Source organism: Nicotiana attenuata, chromosome 7, assembly GCF_001879085.1.
Source record: "Nicotiana attenuata strain UT chromosome 7, NIATTr2, whole genome shotgun sequence".
Lineage (NCBI taxonomy): Eukaryota > Viridiplantae > Streptophyta > Magnoliopsida > Solanales > Solanaceae > Nicotiana > Nicotiana attenuata.
The window spans coordinates 92279582-92299165 of NC_031995.1; the positions used below are offsets into that span (position 1 = coordinate 92279582).

The 19584-nt window shown below is 37.5% G+C and overlaps 2 protein-coding genes across 3 annotated transcripts; one reads left to right on the forward strand and one right to left on the reverse strand.

The window, feature by feature from the left end:
- Window positions 4680-11834, forward strand: LOC109229481 (granule-bound starch synthase 2, chloroplastic/amyloplastic). The gene is made up of 8 exons (XM_019394936.1): window positions 4680-5221; window positions 5963-6590; window positions 7876-7940; window positions 8380-8457; window positions 8558-8668; window positions 9128-9172; window positions 9373-9546; window positions 10495-11834. Exons 2-8 carry the CDS (start codon window positions 6203-6205, stop codon window positions 11449-11451), a joined length of 1818 nt encoding a protein of 605 aa, XP_019250481.1. The 5' UTR covers window positions 4680-5221; window positions 5963-6202; the 3' UTR covers window positions 11452-11834.
- Window positions 12320-18812, reverse strand: LOC109229482 (DCN1-like protein 2). 2 transcript variants are annotated; one of them, XM_019394938.1, is made up of 10 exons: window positions 18528-18812; window positions 18076-18193; window positions 17159-17210; window positions 16796-16871; window positions 16598-16680; window positions 15524-15620; window positions 14048-14093; window positions 13472-13554; window positions 13057-13389; window positions 12320-12793 (listed from the first exon to the last, which is right to left on the reverse strand). In XM_019394938.1, the coding sequence occupies exons 1-9, from the start codon at window positions 18583-18585 to the stop codon at window positions 13073-13075; spliced, it is 930 nt and encodes a 309-aa protein (XP_019250483.1). In that variant the 5' UTR covers window positions 18586-18812; the 3' UTR covers window positions 12320-12793; window positions 13057-13072. The 2 variants fall into 2 exon arrangements, with proteins under 2 accessions (XP_019250483.1, XP_019250482.1); XM_019394937.1 differs by having other exon boundaries at window positions 13073-13389; window positions 18528-18810.

Below are 19584 nucleotides of genomic sequence, written 5' to 3' on the forward strand. Positions count from 1 at the left end.
TCGAATTTTGTAAAATTAAAATACCTAATGATTAAGTAACTTAAGGAAGTCTGGCGTATGAGAATATTTTTCTAGGATGTTGTGGATAAAGATAGGAACCATATTATGATTTTAAAAAGGAAGTCTGTCTGTTGAATAATTTGTTAGTTAATATAGCTTGTTTCGATTACTTGTTTTCCTGTGCATGGTATTGTTTTTGGCTTGTACTGTATTATAGTGTGTTAAGAAGAACTATCTTTATTATTGGTATGTCCTCTTTCTTAAATTCCTTGTATATCAGATTGCAGAAAGAAGAAAAGTAGTCTCTTCAATAAAAAGCAGCCTTGAAGATGCCAAAGGTACTTATGACAACGGAAATGGTAGCTTATCAAATGTTGATGTCCGTGGCATGGATAAAGACTATAATAGTACTTTACCTAGTACTGCTACTCCACCAATTGTTGATGACCTGAAAAATACACTGGCAGCTAGAAGCCAAGATTTTGTTGAAAGTAAAAGAGAAGTTAAAAGCGACCTGGCTCTGGAAATGCAGTCGAAACCCGGTACTCTGAAGACAGCTCAATCCGATGAAAGGGCTACCCCACTGTCAAGATCATCCGTCACACCCAGTCATCAGACTTCCTCTACAGTAAGTTCTGCCAAAAGAACATTATATGTCCCTCCAGAAACTCCAAAGTTCAGTCAAGAGACAGGCAAATTTTTCCAGTCTGATGTGCCTTCATTATTTAAAGAATCCTCAGCACAATCCTACATGGAACAGAAGAGTGAAATTTTTGAAGGATCAAGTGCTAAGAAGGCAAACATAGAGACTGAAGACCCTGAGAATGTAGACGTGAACCCGTAACCCCTACCTAGTCGACGAACGGAAACGTAGTTAGTTAGTAACGGTTAACGTTTTTAGGTTTTTGGGNGAATGGCCTCGGCCATGAAAGTTGGCCTCGGCTCTTGGCGGGGCTCACTAGGCCTCGCGCCTTCGGTTGCAATTCCTTTGCCAGTAATCAGTCGCCGCCTCTTTCTCTCCGGCGGTTCCTCTCCTTCGGAAGCCGCCTCCACTGGAGCGACTTCAGATACCGGCGCAGGAACGGTCTCAGGTGCCGTTATTGGTACGGCCTCAGGTATCTCCACGGAAGCAGCCTCAGGCACCGCCTCCGATGCAGCTACCGATGTAGCCCCTTGCTGAGGAGTCGAAAGGGGGCTATCTCTAGGCGAGCCGCCCACGAATATGTCTCCCCCATCGGAGTCGGACTCTACCCTAGACGGGCCAGCGTCGGTTTTCTTCTTCTTCGTCTTTGTAGAAACACCCCGACCTGCCAAACAAAAGCACATCGGGTAAAAAAGTCTCCAAGATGAAACAAAACGAAAAGAAACAGGGAAAGTTGTTACCAGTTGGGCCGTACAATCTGCGGAACTCAGCCCAAGTACGGCATCTCTCCGCATGCGGTATCAACCCCGCCACCCACGACCTAATGTCGTCAACGGGACGGGGTGAGCGAGCCACCACTACAAAAGAAAAGAAAGTCAAAGAGTGATGGTCAGTCAAAACAACGCGTCGCAAAATTACATGCAGAAATACGTACATCCTGCATTCCACATCTCTGGAAACCCTTCGGGATTGGACACCAGATGGCTCGTCCTAACGTAAAAGAATTTACGCCAGAACTCGCGGTTAGCTTTGTCGTCAGCCCTCACCACAAAGCTCTTCTTACCACGGCTCCTCAATTGAAGCATGGTACCCCTCATGTAACTGGGGCTGAACATCTGCAGCAGGTGGTGAACGGAAACGACGGTCCCGGCCTCACCCGCAAGCGTGGTAAGGATTCGACACACCTTCAGGACGTAAGGTGTAAGCTGAGCCGGGCATACATGATAGAAGCGACAAAGCTCTTCCGCTAGGGGGTTAAGCGGAAAGCTATATCCGATCCTAAGAGCGTACTCATAGAATGTGCAGAACCCGGGCCTATGCACATTGGCATAGTCCGTCCCGGCCAGAGCCATTTCAACATGGCCAGGAATGTTGTATCTAGTTCTAATGGCGTCCAGGTGAGACTGAAGCAACTCGCTATGCTCCTAGGGATAAGAGGGGCATGGCGTATTGAAATCTTTCCGGACACTCAAATCCTTCGGTAAAACATTATTTACCGTTAAAGGAACAAGGGTCTTCTCCACTTCTTCCCCTTCACCATCGGAAGGGGGCGGAACCCTAGAAGAAGCGCCGTCCTTAGTCCTTTTGCTTTCTTGACGGCGTTTTACCATGATACGATTTATAAGAATGAAGTGTTAGTAATGAGAGATACGATCCTCAGAAGTGGTATTTCTCTGAAAGCGATACAACTCTTGCAAGAAAAAAAGATGAAGAAACAAAGGGAAACTCTTTGAAGGTTCGAAAGATGAATCTTTTTGAACCACTCCTCCATTTATAGGAATGAGGCACACGGAAATCGAAGAGGCACAATTCTGAAACTGGCGCGGGAAGCCAAAACGTCACGTCATGTTCTGAACAGTCTCGGGAACCAAAATAATGATGACGCATGCGGCTGGTGACGTCACCTTAAAAAAGGGGGTCGCATGTCAACGGCCCAGTAAATATTATCCACGCTCACGCTCTTCGAAAGAGGCGCCTATGGGCGCGGCCAAATTTCCGTAAAAAGCAAATCGTGCATGTCCGTCCATTGAAGACGATCATCGAGTACGTCTCCAACGAACGGAGGGACTAACTGTATAGGGTTAAATTTGGCTCATAACGCCCCCACGCCAAATGGGCACGTCCCTTATAATAAGGGCGACCCGAGTGAGGGCACGACCCAAGTTGGCGAAGAAGAAGTGACGTCGTTTAGTGCCTGACCTTTTTACTGAGTAGAAGCCACCAACTTTTGTACCTTTTTGATTATTTCGAGGGAGGTCTCCTACTATATAAAGGAGACCTCCACATTGTAATATGGGGATTCTGATCGAATACAACTCTCTCATTTTCTGGCTCTCTCTCTCTATCTCTACCTCAAACGAACATATCTTATTGAGTTCATATTATCACTTTGCAATACTAGATCTACAACAATAATATCATCTTTGTATCTCTAGGTTTATTATATTTGATTACGATTTACCCTTTTCTTACTTTTGATTGTTTTCTAGCTTACAAAGTATATTGTTAACTTTTGAGCCAAACAACTATCAAGGTTTTCGACCCTTAACTAAATAAAAGAATTTATTTTGGAAAAGACCCTATATGAAAAGTACACATAAGAGAAAATGTTATCCTTCACTAAATTTGAGAAAGTAAAGCAAAAAAGTTTGCCCAAAAAGTAATCACTATCGGAAGACAAAATGGATAAATCGATCATTGGAAAATAAAGGTAAAGCATAATCATAGCTTAACTAAAAGTGGGACTCGTAAAGTTCTATTTTCCCACCCAATTCAACAAATTAGTAACTTTTTATTTCGAAGAAAAGTGCACTACACTTTTAATTTTCTTTCTTTGATTTTTTTTTTCTCCACAATAGCTTGTCATCTTTTCTTTCATCTCCTTAGACAGGTCTTTTTTGTTCTTTCTTTCAAGGCCCCGAACAAAAACAGGATACTATAGGTTATTTCAGTAAATCAATGCACAGCTGAAGCTTCCACACCTTTTAATACTTGCAACATGTAAAATGAGAAATACTGAGTACTGGCATAGTGATAGAGATTTTCCTATTAAATCACTCAAGGAATGGCCCACCCCACCCCACCCAAGAGCGCTTATGCCATAGGGGAAGTGGGGAACTCATGGCCGAAAATAATCCTTATGGTTTGTTTCGATATCCGGTAGGAATAATTTAAAAAAAAAAAGTCCATGACTTCCTCATGTGCCTAAGAAGCCGAGGCAATCTCGATTGAAGCCAATTCAATATTTTCCTACTCAATTTACTTTATAGAAATAGCACTCGATCAAAGGGAAGCATACGCAAGTTCAATGGTAGAAACCTTTGTAATCGATTGATGGGAACTTCGAAGCTGTATATAATCATTTATAACAAAGATACAAATAATTGAAAATTGATAAAAACTTATTCATACTAGTATTTACATAAAATCAATATCATTTTACAATGGCTAAGCAATTTAATAAGCTAAGAATATATATTAATTAATTACTTATAATTTAATGATAAAATATGAAGATAATTATATATCATGCATCTTTACAATCATTTAACTCAAAAAAAAAAAAAATTGGCAATCGATCTGTAATGGATGTTGGCCGCTGGATATTGGACCGTCCAATGTTGTTTTCTCAAAAACACATTCAATAGCTAGTAGAGTGACAAAGCCATAAATAACACGTGATATTCCCAATACCATAAATTCAACAAAAGGCCCCAACTAAAACTACATCGACCAGAACTTAAGTTAGCGTTTGGTTATATATCTCAAATTTATTTTGAAAAATTTGATTTTGATGAAGTTTTGTTCAAAGATGAAAATGTGTTTGAACATACGTTTTTAAAATATATTTTTCAACTTTATTTTGAAAAAATATGTATATAATTCCCAAGTTTGAGATTTTGGTTCAAAATCAGCTCAATAGATAATTTTAGGATTTGAAATTTGGGATTTAGGATTTGGTCAAAATATAAGCAAAATTTATGGCCAAAGATGACTTTTTAACTTAGCCAAGTTTCTGGCTTTTTATCTGAGCTTGCGATTCTCACTGAATCTGAACCTCACACAATTCCCCTCATGATTTTTGCTTTGTTGGGTCCCATATATACACCTAATCTTTCAAATAGTGACTTCCATTGTCGTTAATTCTTGATTTCTCTGTACTTTTCATTTATCTCAATTGGGTTTTCTTTATTTATCAATTATCTCAACTGGGTCGACTCCTATTTCCACTAGATCACTCTGGTTCTTGAAATCTTGAATTAATTTCCCTTCACTGTAATGGAAAATTGCACTCTTCTTCATAGTGGAAATCAATTCCAGCCCAAGTTTCCCTTTTTTGCACTTAAGCCCAAAAAGTTTCCTTTTTTTGTAGTTGGGTGTTCAAGAGTTTTGGGTGAAGATATAGTCAGGTTGTCTGTAGCTCATGGCTCCAGCAGAGAGCAAATGTGGAGAATTAAAGCCACAGGCAAAAGCTCTGGGGAAGCTGCAAATGCAGATGATGAATCGGATGATGCTTTACAGGCTACTATTGAAAAGAGCAAAAAGGTGTTAGCCATGCAAAAGGACCTACTTCAACAGGTAGTAATTCTTTAGTATTCAATCATAAAGTGAAATGTTTTTCTTTGCTTCTTTTTGTAATTTATAAGATAAAGGAGAAGTGAAGGAATAAAGGATAGCGCTAGTACTTATTTTAGGGCCTTTGACCCTAGTGATCCAATGCTTTTTACTTCTTTTTTTTTTTTTTCATTTTTTCTTCCTATTCTTGCTCTCGAGCCAAGGGTCTTTAGGAAATAGAATAGCGGTAAGTTTGGGTACACATTACACTCCCCAGACCCCACTTGTGGCATCCCACTGGGTTGGTGTTGTTGTTGCTTTTTCTTTTTTTCTCAAATGGGGATAGATATGATATAGTATGTCACAGCAGAAATAAAAATCAACCATTCAGCAATTGCCAGCCATATGCTAATGAATAATACAAATTCTGTTTTAGGATGTTGGACAGGTTTCATTCTTCTGTAAATGAAATAATCATCTCTTAGTTTGAAGTATGTCAATTTTGAAAATAAATCCATGATTAAGTAACTTAAGGATCTGGCTATGAGAATATTTTTCAGGATGTTGTGGATAAAGATAGGAACCATATTATGATTTTAAAAAGGAAGTCTGTCTGTTGAATAATTTGTTAGTTAATATAGCTTGTTTCGATTACTTGTTTTCCTGTGCATGGTATTGTTTTTGGCTTGTACTGTATTATAGTGTGTTAAGAAGAACTATCTTTATTATTGGTATGTCCTCTTTCTTAAATTCCTTGTATATCAGATTGCAGAAAGAAGAAAAGTAGTCTCTTCAATAAAAAGCAGCCTTGAAGATGCCAAAGGTACTTATGACAACGGAAATGGTAGCTTATCAAATGTTGATGTCCGTGGCATGGATAAAGACTATAATAGTACTTTACCTAGTACTGCTACTCCACCAATTGTTGATGACCTGAAAAATACACTGGCAGCAGAAGCCAAGATTTGTGAAGTAAAGAGAAGTTAAAGCGACCTGGCTCTGGAAATGCAGTCGAAACCCGGTACTCTGAAGACAGCTCAATCCGATGAAAGGGCTACCCCACTGTCAAGATCATCCGTCACACCCAGTCATCAGACTTCCTCTACAGTAAGTTCTGCCAAAAGAACATTATATGTCCCTCCAGAAACTCCAAAGTTCAGTCAAGAGACAGGCAAATTTTTCCAGTCTGATGTGCCTTCATTATTTAAAGAATCCTCAGCACAATCCTACATGGAACAGAAGAGTGAAATTTTTGAAGGATCAAGTGCTAAGAAGGCAAACATAGAGACTGAAGACCCTGAGAATGTAGATGAGAAACCCCCTCCATTGGCAGGAACGAATGTTATGAACGTTATTTTGGTTGCTGCAGAATGCGCTCCATGGTCTAAAACAGGTATCTTTTACACTAAATATGTATCTTTTGTCCAGGAACAAATGTGTAAGTTGGTGCATTATCCAAACTTGCTCTTGAAGTTTCTATGAAAGGTTATATTCTAGTTCAGTTTATGATACTTCAAATTCATAGGAACTGCAAAAGAGTAAGACTAGAATTAAGATATTCATAATGAAGTGCTTGTTGTTTCTTTTCACCAACTTAATTATAGTATTAATGAAGTTTCCAGTTTTCCATCATCTCTAGAATAAACTGGATAAATAATTAGTTTAAGAATTAACATATTGCCTATCAAAATAATTGTTTGACATATTCTTAGTCACGTGAAATGAGACAAATAACGAAATGAAAATCCATCACTGATTGTCCAAAGTGAGATGGTAAGGTGAATATCAAATGAAGAGGAATCTATATGTATTTTTCCTTTTCCACTATTGTCGTTTTGTCCTCTTCTGGATGGTTGCGGATGGACGGAGGATTTGTTGGTTCGTCTAACTTGTATATCCTCCGGTCTTATAGCGTGTTTGACCAAGCTTCTCCCAGAGCCAAAAGTGCTTTTTTTCCTCAACTTGAGGTGTTTGGCCAAGCTTTTTGGGGGAGAAAAAGTGCTTTTGGGTAGAAGCAGAAGCAATTTTTGAGAAGCAGGAAAAAGGAGCTTCTCCCCGGAAGCAGAAGCAATTTGAATTTTCTTCTTACCAAAAATACCCTTAGCAAAATATTATATATACCAAAATAACCTTACTTAGTTTGAACTTTTAAATAATAAATAATGACTTTTGGGTGAACTTTCATATTTATTGAATGATTTTTTGATATATTTAAATCATCTTGAAAGAATAAAATACTTTCCAATCTTATTTTTACATTTTACATAAAAAAAAACCTTAATTATTGTCTTTAATAATAAATATTTGTGATTATTTATCTACTTATATAATATTAACTATAGTATTAAGTAAATCTCTTCATGTCCTTATTCGTAATTAGATACTTAAAAGCACTTTTTAAAAAGCTTGACCAAACACAAATTATTGCTCAAAAGTGCTTTTCAAATTGATTAGCCAAATACAAACTGTTTTTCTCCAAAAGTACTTTTTCCAGAAACACTTCTCAAAATAAGCTGATTTTTATAGCTTGACCAAACAAGCTATTAGTTCTGTGCATATACAGATATTCATGATTTGTACACATATTTTGCACTTTCATGTTGCATGATTTTATTGTATTTATGCATCTAGATACATATCAGTGCAAGCGTATCTTTTACTTGTGAAGACTTTTTTAGGTGGGCTTGGAGATGTAGCTGGAGCATTACCCAAGGCTTTGGCTCGACGTGGCCACAGAGTTATGGTAACTAGTTTAATTCTTCACATTTTAATTTCCGTGTGCATAAGGAACCATGTTTCAAGCAGAATGTACACAGAAAAATTCTGTCTATGAAGTATCAGTATGTTTCACAAAAAAGTCACTGAATGTTCTGCATGAGGTGTTATATTCTCTATCCATAATCTTTCTAACCATTGGACAAGTTTGTCTATGATATAAATTCACAAAGTTTTCAAAACATATGCTGTCTATCCAGATTATCAAGACCAGATAAACCACTTGAAAGATCGCATCATATAATTAAAATCTTGTTACAATATTTTCTTTGTTTGACACATCAAACTGCCAAAAACGCTATAGATTGTTTAGTTCTTCCAATTTTGCCCTTTCATTCCAAGATGCATAGATGTAATGTTATTTGACGATGGAGTTTTCTTTTTCTCCCCATTTCCCTGAAACTTAGGTTGTGGCACCTCGTTATGGCAACTATGCTGAACCTCAAGATTCTGGTGTAAGAAAAATTTATAAAGTTGATGGTCAGGTATGTTTGACTGCATTAATAAGACTAGCTTTTAACTTGTGCTTGTGATTTTAGCGCCGTGACTATCCATATCTAAGGATTTAATTTTTAAACTGTGCAGGATGTAGAAGTGACTTACTTCCAAGCCTTTATTGATGGTGTGGATTTTGTTTTCATTGACAGTCACATGTTTCGGCACATGGAGAACAACATTTACGGAGGGAACCGTGTGGTATACCCTCCCTGCCCCCACTTTTCCACTGAGTTTTTAGCTTCATCCTAATCCCCAAATTTCTGACTCCTAGATTTACTGTGAAGTCTCTGTTATTGAGTCCTCTAAATGATTGGCTGACATAATGTTTTCCCTTGTCACCAAAAGCTGGGCCTTATGTGATTGGGATGTCTTAGATGGTTGTATCTTCACCTTTCCTTTCTCTTTCTGGGTGGGGGATTTCAAGAAAGAGTGGTTTTTTTTATGTGTTTAATACTATATTCTCTACAAACTCGGAGATTCTGATAAGAATCGGTTTGCTGAGCACTGATCTTGACTTTCAGCTACCTTCTTCGTTTCAATATATTGATGTAGCAGTCTTAATGTCGTATTTGATATGTTTATTACAAAGTCCTTTTTCATAAATAGTTTTGGTTCATACCTATCTTTTAACTTCTTATTTTTCCCTTCCTGTTGCAGGATATTTTAAAGCGCATGGTTTTATTTTGCAAAGCAGCTATTGAGGTATGAATGCCAGTAAAAAAGACACTGCTTCCACCTTTGTCGCTGACATTCAAAATAAACCTAGCCATGCTGTTTGAGCACGATTTATCCATGTTTACCCCCCTCCCTCTTCTGCCATAATATTTTAGCCTATTAGTGTTCCTAAGATTTTAAAATACATTTTTTGATGATATTCTAACATGGCTAATTTGCAATTTCAGGTTCCTTGGCATGTGCCATGTGGTGGGGTCTGCTATGGAGATGGAAATTTAGTGTTTATTGCTAATGATTGGCATGCTGCTTTATTGCCAGTTTATCTGAAAGCTTATTATCGTGACAATGGAATGATGAAATATACAAGATCTCTCCTGGTCATTCATAACATAGCTCACCAGGTCAGTTTCATTAGCAACTATAGCAGTTTTCTAGTCCACCTGTGCATTTTTATTTGCAACAATTGAACAGTACAGCCAATTTTATGTTCCAATGGAGATTGGTCTTAAATCAGGATTTCTACGACTACTAATGCATAGGGTTAAATAAATTATTACTTTGATAGAAGGTAGAGGGGTGGGCCCATTATCCATCGAGTTTCGAACTGTTCACCAGCTAGCTCTCCGGGTTTTCTCGGTTATCAAAAAATAAATAAAATAAATGACTACGTTGATATTGTACATATACTAGGTGCTCCTGAGACATAATTAATATTTTTGTGTCACCAAGTTCCATTAGCTTAGTACCACTGGGAGTACCATACCCAGTGAATTTATTTACAGGTAGCAATTTTTCTCATGCAAAGAACAATCCTTAGACTTGTATAGCAGTGTTGCCTGATATGTGAAACTTGTTGAAAAGTTTTGCTCTGGGCATGACCAAGACAATTGATGCTTTTGTTGGTGGGGCTTTATCTAGAAGCTAATTGATACGGAAAGAGAAGAGCCCTAAAATTTGATACAGGGGAAGGAGCCCGGATTATGCTTCATTCATAATGATCTATAACAATATGATATCAACCAAGCGAAGAACAATGGAAAGTTCTTAAAGAAGTTTCCAAATTATATGTCGTACTTGACATTTTATATTAACCAAGTACAATTCTACCTTTTTCCCATGTGTTTTACAATTTTTGGTAGATTATTACTTTAAGTTTGATATGAAGAGTGTAAAATAAAGGTTTGAAATGTAAAAGAGTAGAGTAGTTGGAGTACTCTCTTCCCAAATTCTGCAATTGTTAGTATTTCTGATTTGAGTAATTTACTTTTCTTTCAGTAAAGTAAATAAGGGTTATAGCAATCTTAGCCAGCTATTTTTTTCATCTCTATAATTTATTCCATTGCGTGCAGGGTCGTGGTCCTTTGGATGATTTTTCATATGTAGATCTGCCACCACACTACATGGACATTTTCAGGTTGTATGACCCAGTAGGAGGTGAGCATTTCAACATTTTTGCAGCTGGTCTAAAGACAGCGGATCGTGTAGTTACAGTTAGTCATGGATATTCATGGGAACTAAAAACTTCCGAAGGTGGCTGGGGATTGCACGATATAATTAATGAGAATGATTGGAAATTCCGGGGTATTGTAAATGGGATTGATACAAAAGAGTGGAACCCTGAGTTGGACGTTCACTTAAAGTCAGATGGTTACGTAAACTATTCCCTGGACACACTGAAGACTGGCAAGCCTCAATGTAAATCTGCATTGCAAAAGGAACTTGGTTTACCAGTTCGTGACGATGTCCCACTGATCGGTTTCATCGGGAGGCTTGACCCCCAAAAAGGCGTTGATCTGATAGCCGAGGCAGTGCCTTGGATGATGGGTCAGGATGTACAACTGGTCATGTTGGGGACGGGCAGGCCTGACCTTGAACAGATGCTAAGGCAATTTGAGTGCCAATACAATGATAAAATTAGGGGATGGGTTGGTTTCTCCGTGAAGACAGCTCATCGTATTACTGCTGGTGCAGACATTCTGCTCATGCCTTCTAGATTTGAGCCTTGTGGACTGAACCAGCTTTATGCTATGAAATATGGGACTATTCCGGTTGTTCATGCTGTAGGAGGACTCAGAGATACTGTGCAGCCTTTTGATCCTTTTAATGAGTCAGGATTAGGATGGACCTTCAGTAGGGCTGAAGCTAACCAGCTGATCCATGCGTTAGGAAATTGCTTACTGACTTATCGCGAGTACAAACAGAGTTGGGAGGGGCTTCAGAGACGCGGTATGACACAAGACCTAAGTTGGGATAATGCTGCTCATAACTATGAGGAAGTTCTTGTTGCTGCTAAGTATCAGTGGTGAGGCTCATTACGCGTCTGTATATGTCAACAACTTGTGGCCATACAATGAAGGTGTTTCAGCTCTTCCCTAAAGGGTCCAAATATTGAGTTTTGCTGGGTATATCGCATTGCTCCAATTGTGCTTACCCAAGATAAGTTCAAAAACCTTGTCTTTCTCAAGTGACTGAAAGCCCTATTTCTGGTCATGAAACGAGAGGATGCAACATGTTGGCTACTTCACGTATGGTGGTCATATATATCATCATGTATATATTCTTTACAGTTACCAAGATTTAGTTGTATGTAGCCAATCTCTACTCTTTTTTTGTCGAAAGTGTTAAGGAATCAGCTAGTGTTAGATATCATGCATAAAATCAGTGACCAGTGACCCTAATTTTTTCTGAAGCGAGTATATTAGGCTCCTAACATTCTGGAAAATTTTATTTTGTGTCTCATACAACTTACACTAGTTGTATGAGGCAACTTTTTGTCTCACAGTTTTGTGGACCCAGAATTCTGTGGACCCAGCAATGTAAGATTGGGGTCCACAATTTTGTGAGACAAAAAGGAGCCTCATACAAAAAGTGTCAGTTGTATGAGACACAATAAAACTTCTCGTTTCTTCACCATTTAATACTGCTCCCAAGGAGGTCAATCATAAGTCGGAATCTATTGTAAGGGACTCCCTCTCTTCTTGAAAAGATTGACAATTGAGAGAGGACGATAGGAAGGACTGAAAATAGATTAAAATTCTACTTTTGTCGTATTAATTTGCTGTGATCATCTGGCTATCAGCCACAAAAGTTGTTATGTCAAAACTTCCAGCAATGATGATATACACGGTCGATCTCCTTGTCAAGCAGTTAGCTGTTTAATTGGGTGCCTAGTGATTCAGATTTAAAGACCAGATAGAACTCCTTAGATTTGCTGACCAGAAACTTCAAATGTTCGGACACAAGCACACAATCACTTGAAAGAAAGCACAAAGCCTTGCACTAAGAACATAGCTGTAATTGACACCAGCGCTTCTCCCGAGCAATACCAGGAGAACAATAATAATAGTAATAGTAAAGTTCAAATATCTAATCCGCATGTCGTACTTCCCCTAATGACACTGACCAATCCTGGTAATCGATCTATGGGCGCAAGTCCAAGGATGCTGGTTTCTGACGCTCCTCTGTTGCTAACCCTAGATAACAAACTGATAGATCCCTGGTTCTACTTCACTTCAAGCTAACACTTGCAGCTACTCGCATGCTTGTCTGCATACTTGCAATCATATCCGCTGATCAGCCGTGTGAAATAGAAGTCAGGGAGATGATTCTGATGACCATTAACAGACCCCTTCCAGATCACCACAAATTCTGCTATGAAACGCATATAATTAGATACCCGAGAACAGATATTAACACGTCCAAAACTAATTGAACAAGAAAAAAATGTTAGACCACACTGCTTTATGTTATATTGCTGTAATGAACAAGTTATAACTATTACTACTACACCTCAATCCCAAGCACATGGGGGTCGGCTATATGAATCGTCATCATTTATGTCGCTCCATTTAAGCTTGCAGTAATGAACAATTACACACCCAAAAAATAACAAAACATGATACCACAAGTACCTGTCAGATAACACACCTATGTATAGGAGACTCTCCTTTCTTCATCAAACTGCAAACGCGAAGGACTTGAGAAGAGTCCCGCAAGACTCTTGGACAGACAACCTTCAACAGCGCATGGAGATGCAGAATGATTTAAGGGGTAGTTTGGTTTAACCGTTTCCAAGCAACCATGTGATTGGTTGTCAGTCCAGTGAAAACTTTGGTTGCCAAATTTAATGTGCCTCCTCTTGGAATTGACAATCACATCCATGACAGGATATCCGTCATATGATTCTTCTCCTCTTTGCAAATTGCCACAAGATTTCCTCTTCAAACCAGGAAAAGCTTTCAATCCTGCACCAAAAACAACACAAACATGGAATTATCTAAAAGATAATTCAGTGTTATCCAAGAAACTTTTTTCAGCAGCAATTACCAGGGAAAGAATCCTCAAATGGCTGGGCTCCTGAATCGCCACAGCTACAGAATGAGTTAGAAATAGTATCGACTCCTCCAATCCTGCATAGCAAAGCTGCCTCGTCAAATCTAGTAAAAAATGAAGTACAAACTGTTGATGACCTCAGAAAGTACATTGGGTCGGTACAGAATGCAAAAGCAAGGCCAAGGTTTCTCTATCAGTTTATGCTGCGGTCTGAACCTAAATCTAGACATATCCTCAGTGAAAGAGAAAATAGATCATGCAATCAATCACCTCAGTTAGTCCCCAGAATTTCTTGATACCTTGTCTAAAAGATGAATATTTTAATGATACATGTGATTGATAAAGATCAATCTCCTGAATCATATAATACCAAGCTTATACTCTCTAAGCATAAGCAATAGGGGGTAATTGCATCTCTAAAAATCACACATGTCATACATGGAATAACCTCTTTGTGCCCCAAAAATGAAGAAAAGAGGAGAAGATGAATAAGGACAATTTAATCTAGACAACAGAAGCAGCAGCAGATGAGAATTCTGACTTCCACAAGGAAATTGGTTAATGGCCAACCTGTACATGTGCTCCACAAAGTCATCAATCAAAACTGGCCAAGCTCCTGCGGAGAATAACCCAAAAATTAAACAGAGTGGGTTTTTTAGTTAAGGAAGGGGAGGGGGAGCAAGGGGTAAGATCGAAGAGCAAATACATAAAAAAGGAAACTGGTATTCTAAACATCATCATCGTTCCATAATATCAATGAAGTCCAAATTCATTCCATACTGTATATCGTAAAGGACATAATTACTCAACAGAAAGAAAGACAAGACAAGTGAGGAAACAACTGAGGCAGTGGGAAGAAAATTAACCTTCTACTTTTGGAAGGTAAAAAATGTTTCTCCTTCGTACCCAGTTTATATGATAGTCAACTAATTTGTTTGAGAGACTGTAGATTGATTGAGATATCATATTAAACTTATAAGCAACAAAACTTATAAGTACGGCATCGAACTTTAAAAAATACTTCTTAAGTTCTTATAAATACCACATCGAACTATAAGGGTGATTTGGTAATACGAAACACCCATAATGCCAAATTAGTGGAATTTTTTCTAGTATAAAGACTTGAGATAAGCTCAGCAAGTAACCCGGCTTTTGTCCACTGGAGGACATGACGTCCTTCATACGCTCTCATTTTATCTAACGGACCACTGAAATTGCCGATCCACAGTTCTTTTGTGTTTCTAATATCCTATAGCTAGAGAATAACTCCTGCATTTGCAGTATTCCCAGATCACACAGATGCACTGCCCCAGAAACATAAGATAGGACCCCCTCAATGGAAGCCTTAAATTTGATACATAAGACTCCAATTAATAATGCTTCTTGGTCTTCCAGCCTAAATAAGATTTCATGATACTATAGGCTTAAGCTCATTCTGTTTCTTCAGCATCTTCAGTAACAGCTTATGGTTACTCATTATTAGAAAGTAAACAACAGGTGGATTACTACATCACAGAACGACATAGGCCATTTCCAGATTTCTCCGCTAAATATGCAGGACTTTCTATCACATTTCGCCACCATAAATACAGGAAGCTTCTTAATCACACGACAACACGACTCAAAGTTTAGAGGAAGCTTTTATGAAGCATATCCCGTACAAATTTATCTGGTGCATATATTCCCGCTTGACTTCTTTAGAAAATATCACCTAAATCCTCCAAAAGGACAGAAGCAGACAGGTGCATAGAGAATTAGTCTGCAAATTTGCATCAGCAAGAAGTAAAAATGCTAAATAACATGATTAAGATCATAATCATAAACAACAAATTGATTGGAAGTTCAGTTAATATAGAGTCGATAAACATATTTTTACTGGCGATATTTATTTTCAGGTATTAAGCATCAGCACATATTATGCGAGAAAAACACAGGATCTTCAGGAACCAAACTAAGCAATACGTCTCTATTAAGTATGAATAAGGGTCACATTGACAGGTTCTGGATGGTGATAAATGAAAAGCTGCAACTGCAAAAAATTAATACCTCCCCGATCATACCCTTCAAGATTTTCATGCACAGAACGGCTAAAGGCCAAAACTTGCTGCCAAGTATCCTCGGATATATTGTATCGCTGATTTTTCTGCGAATCGAGACGGTAAACAAGTCACTATATAGGAAATTTAGCAGTTCACAACATTCTGGAGTCACCCAACCATAAAGTAGAATATCATTCTTTGGGAAGTAAGGCACCACCCTGGAAGCTCCTTGAAGTTGACAAAGACAAGTTAAGTAATGCATAAAATTTTCAGGAATTGACTGTCAATCCCACTACTGTAGAAAAACCACAATGTCCCAACCAAAAACATAGATAAGAAAAAGAACACAATCATGAGGAAAGACAAAAAGAATAAATCCTCTATCAGATGGCAAAGTTTTTTTTTCTTTTCTTTTGCAAGGTATAAATTGTATTAATAATGGGAAAATCTCATCTATAACTCCGCCTGGTGTGAGCTTGCTCATATTGCCCGTCCCAAGCCAGAATAAAGGAGGATGGTTGCGGTAGACAAGCAGCCAACGTATAACTAGTCAATCTTACGAAAAAACCCTCACATGTTTGGCACAGAGGCGGTGTTGTTGTTGTTGTTGTTTGGAAAATCTCATGAATACAAGCCGTACAAAAAAAGGTAGAGAATTTATAACATAATATGATTCTCTACTAACAACATTTAACGCTATACACAAACAGGAATTTCATGGGTCCATAAAGAAACTAGGAATGAGAGGTTGTCCTCAAATATATAGACATTCTCTATCCCTTCAAAAGCGCTCATATTTCTCTCCTTCCATACGACCCACATGAGTGCTAATGGTGCGACATCCACGATCTACGACTTCTATTCATCAGATGACAAGACCTTTTGTTTGTATTACATTGACATTTAAGGCAAACTTTACAAACCAAACTAACTCTCTACTCAATTAATCTAAGAGAAGCCAAGATTCGAGCAAGCACATACCTATGTAATTGATGAATTTTTAATAATTTAAGGCATACAAACAGATGAACAATGCAACCGAACACATGATATGAGATCCATTAGCAGCACTGACACTTACCTCAACAAAGTTACACCAGTGGTCAAGTAGCCGAAACCTTCCAGCTAAAACTAATTTCCAGGCAGTAACAGCTTTGCTTATAGCTGAAAATATTTTTGAATGCAAAATAAGATTGACATGGAGCTAAATACACTGTAAAATGTTTAATGAAGAATGAGCAAGCTTGCTTGCAAGATCATTTACAAGTAATCAACTTACTGATGTTCTTTTGTCCATTTTCTCTGCAAATGAAGAAGACAAAATCATAGAAACGCGAGAACTCAGAGAAGTCAGCCTACAAAAGGAAATACAATGTAAGTCCTTTTGATGATTGAATTTTTTGTAATTAACGTTTTAAGGCTAACAGTAAAAGAGATGGACGTGGATGAATCATGAATATAGAACAGAGCCCATAACGTTCACCTCCCCCCAACCCAGTGCACACAAAAGAAGTAGAAAAGCAGGGAAATAATACCCCCCCCCCCCCCCCCTTCCCAACAAAAGCTCCTATATTAGTTAACAATATAAGATAGTTTCAAATGAAACATATTCAGTCATCATAACATCATCTAATCAACAAACCTCCAAATTTAACCGCAACATAAGCTTGTACACTTCTTCAAAGATAGCTGCCCTGCCATGGATGAAAACAGATTTCTCAATATTATCAACCTCATATGACCTATTTATCTACCCCCCACATAATGAAAGGTGATTTAAGACTAACACCACTAAGCAACATGATCACATAATTGGTAAATGTATTTGGCTTTCCAATATAAAATCGCACATATATGCCTACTCAAAAGAGAAGTGATATGAGAATTTCTTACTGCCGGCCAAAGTATCATTACTAATAGATTCAACCACAAATTTGCCCCGTTCAAGCAATTTGATCTTTCTTTTTTTTATGAACCACAGATTTGATTTGTTTATTAATGTTATTCTCTCAACCATTCAGCCTTGGAACCTTTGTTTTCGCAAGCCAGAAACCGCAATTGTCACCCACTGTCTTCACTTATCTGTAATTGCAATTACATGCTCCCCAGTATGTATAAATCTAAATCAGCAAAAGAAGGTTGAAGGACAGTATCTAGGCAATATATTTTCCCCTAAAAGTTTTATACTTTCAAATGCATCACGTCTAGAGAAGTCCCAACTATTCTTTGATATTAGTCAAGCCTTTGCAACTTTCATGGGCAGGTGATTTCAGGGGACAACAGAAAATTTCTCGTGTTAAGTTGAAATGCACTGGTGCAATTCTTGTATAGTAATGGACTTCTTGGGACTCGTTACATACATAAAGGATCCAAGTCCAGCAAACTCTTTAGCCATTACTCCTTCGTGCTGCAGTTATTCGTTAAAAAAAATTCTTTTTTTGCCGATAGTGAATAAATCTATTTTTACTTACAAAACAAATGAAAAACCGTATTTTTTTTTCTGTTCTTGAATGAAGACCCAAAAAATGCTGGTAGTTACATGTCCTACCGAATACATGCCTTATGTGCAAACTTGACTCCACGAACTTCATAAGCTGATTCAATGCCTCTCTTGAGAATCTCGCTTTCTGCAATTCGTCTTCTACGCTCCCAGCAGCATATGTTCCAGACATGATATCTGCAAAGGAAATCCCATCAGTAATCAGAGCAACTTAAGTTAAAAAACACCAATTAATTATATAAACCTGACCTATATTAATAAATTAAACCTAATCCAGATCAAAGACAAAAGTATGGCGCTTTACATAATTTCATGAATGAAATAGGACCGAATTACTGAATGGACATTAAGGATTCTTAAAGTCGACCCTGACTAATTTTGAAAAATATTACCAAATTCAGACATACATAAGATTCATCTCACAGTCTATTAATAGCACTAGACAAACTATAAATAGCAACAAAATTACGAAATGAAAATTAAAAGTAGAAAAAGGAGAAAGTTAATTAACCACAATATCGGCGATAAATATCGAAGATATCCAAGTGATTGACAGCGGGGGAGTCCATGATTATAGCAACAGACTGGTTTTGGGGTTCGCTCGAGGCTCTGAACCCTAACCTAAAGAGAACAACACAAGCTGAGATTCTCTCCAGTAGTGATAGTGTTATCCTTTTTCTCAGTTTTGCTTCTTTTGTATATTATAAACGCAACTTAGCTGCAAGGTTTAACGGTATACGAATATTCTGATACGAAATTTAGATTAAAATTTTACAGCCACACTCCGTCTTCAAGTTGAAGTCAAAACCATGAATACGTTGCTTCATTGGGTTTATTTACGTTTAAACCCAACAAAATATTCATTCTATTTAATGGAGTAACATAAACTATTGTCGCTCTTGGGGTTTCAAATGCCATTTTTCATTTCATTAAATCGGATTTTTTCAGAAAAGAAATATTAGTGTCAAACTAATAAATGCAAATATGTGACTTGTAAGTTGTATATACATATTTGTCACTTCTAATTATAGTTAAGTGATCGTATTTTCATTTTAGTTATTAATTGTTAAGGTAAATTGTTTAAGAAAGAAAGACATGTTTTTAGAATAAATATTTCAAAATACATATTTAAAATATCATTATTAGACATTTGATCGCTCTTGTAGTTTATTGAAAGTTGTAACATTCCAATAGTAGGCCAACAATATACATGGAAATGGTTCAAATTTATTCCAATACTATTCAAAATTGCTCAAAGTGATTCTTAGTTAATTTCTTTGTCCAATGAGGGACCACCAACTCTATCTAGGAAGTACGTCAAACTTATAATATTTTTCTTTATTTTTTAGCAATCCTTTATAGGTAGCGGAAACATATATATTTGGTCCATTTAAGTGTGCAAGCTTTTTGACAACATTCGAGAAGAATATTACATTTGGTGCATTGTTCCTTGCCGTTAACAAATCATCGTATACTTGTCCTGTTATTATTTAATGGAACTAGTGCGTGAAATGAAGCTTCCATATAGGGGTGGCAAAATGAAAACAGTTAACTATTCATATTATTCA

Excerpts from the sequence above, each read along its gene's own strand:
- LOC109229481 (XM_019394936.1), top strand. The coding sequence starts at position 6,203 with ATGCAGTCGAAACCCGGTACTCTGAAGACAGCTCAATCCGATGAAAGG. Across the intron at positions 7,941-8,379 it reads GACGTGGCCACAGAGTTATG|GTTGTGGCACCTCGTTATGG; the intron begins GTAACTAGTTTA and ends CCTGAAACTTAG. Across the intron at positions 8,458-8,557 it reads TTTATAAAGTTGATGGTCAG|GATGTAGAAGTGACTTACTT; the intron begins GTATGTTTGACT and ends TAAACTGTGCAG.
- LOC109229482 (XM_019394938.1), bottom strand. The coding sequence starts at position 18,585 with ATGGACTCCCCCGCTGTCAATCACTTGGATATCTTCGATATTTATCGC. Across the intron at positions 18,194-18,527 it reads TATTTATCGCCGATATTGTG|ATATCATGTCTGGAACATAT; the intron begins GTTAATTAACTT and ends TTTCCTTTGCAG. Across the intron at positions 13,555-14,047 it reads TTTGTGGAGCACATGTACAG|GATTGGAGGAGTCGATACTA; the intron begins GTTGGCCATTAA and ends TTTGCTATGCAG.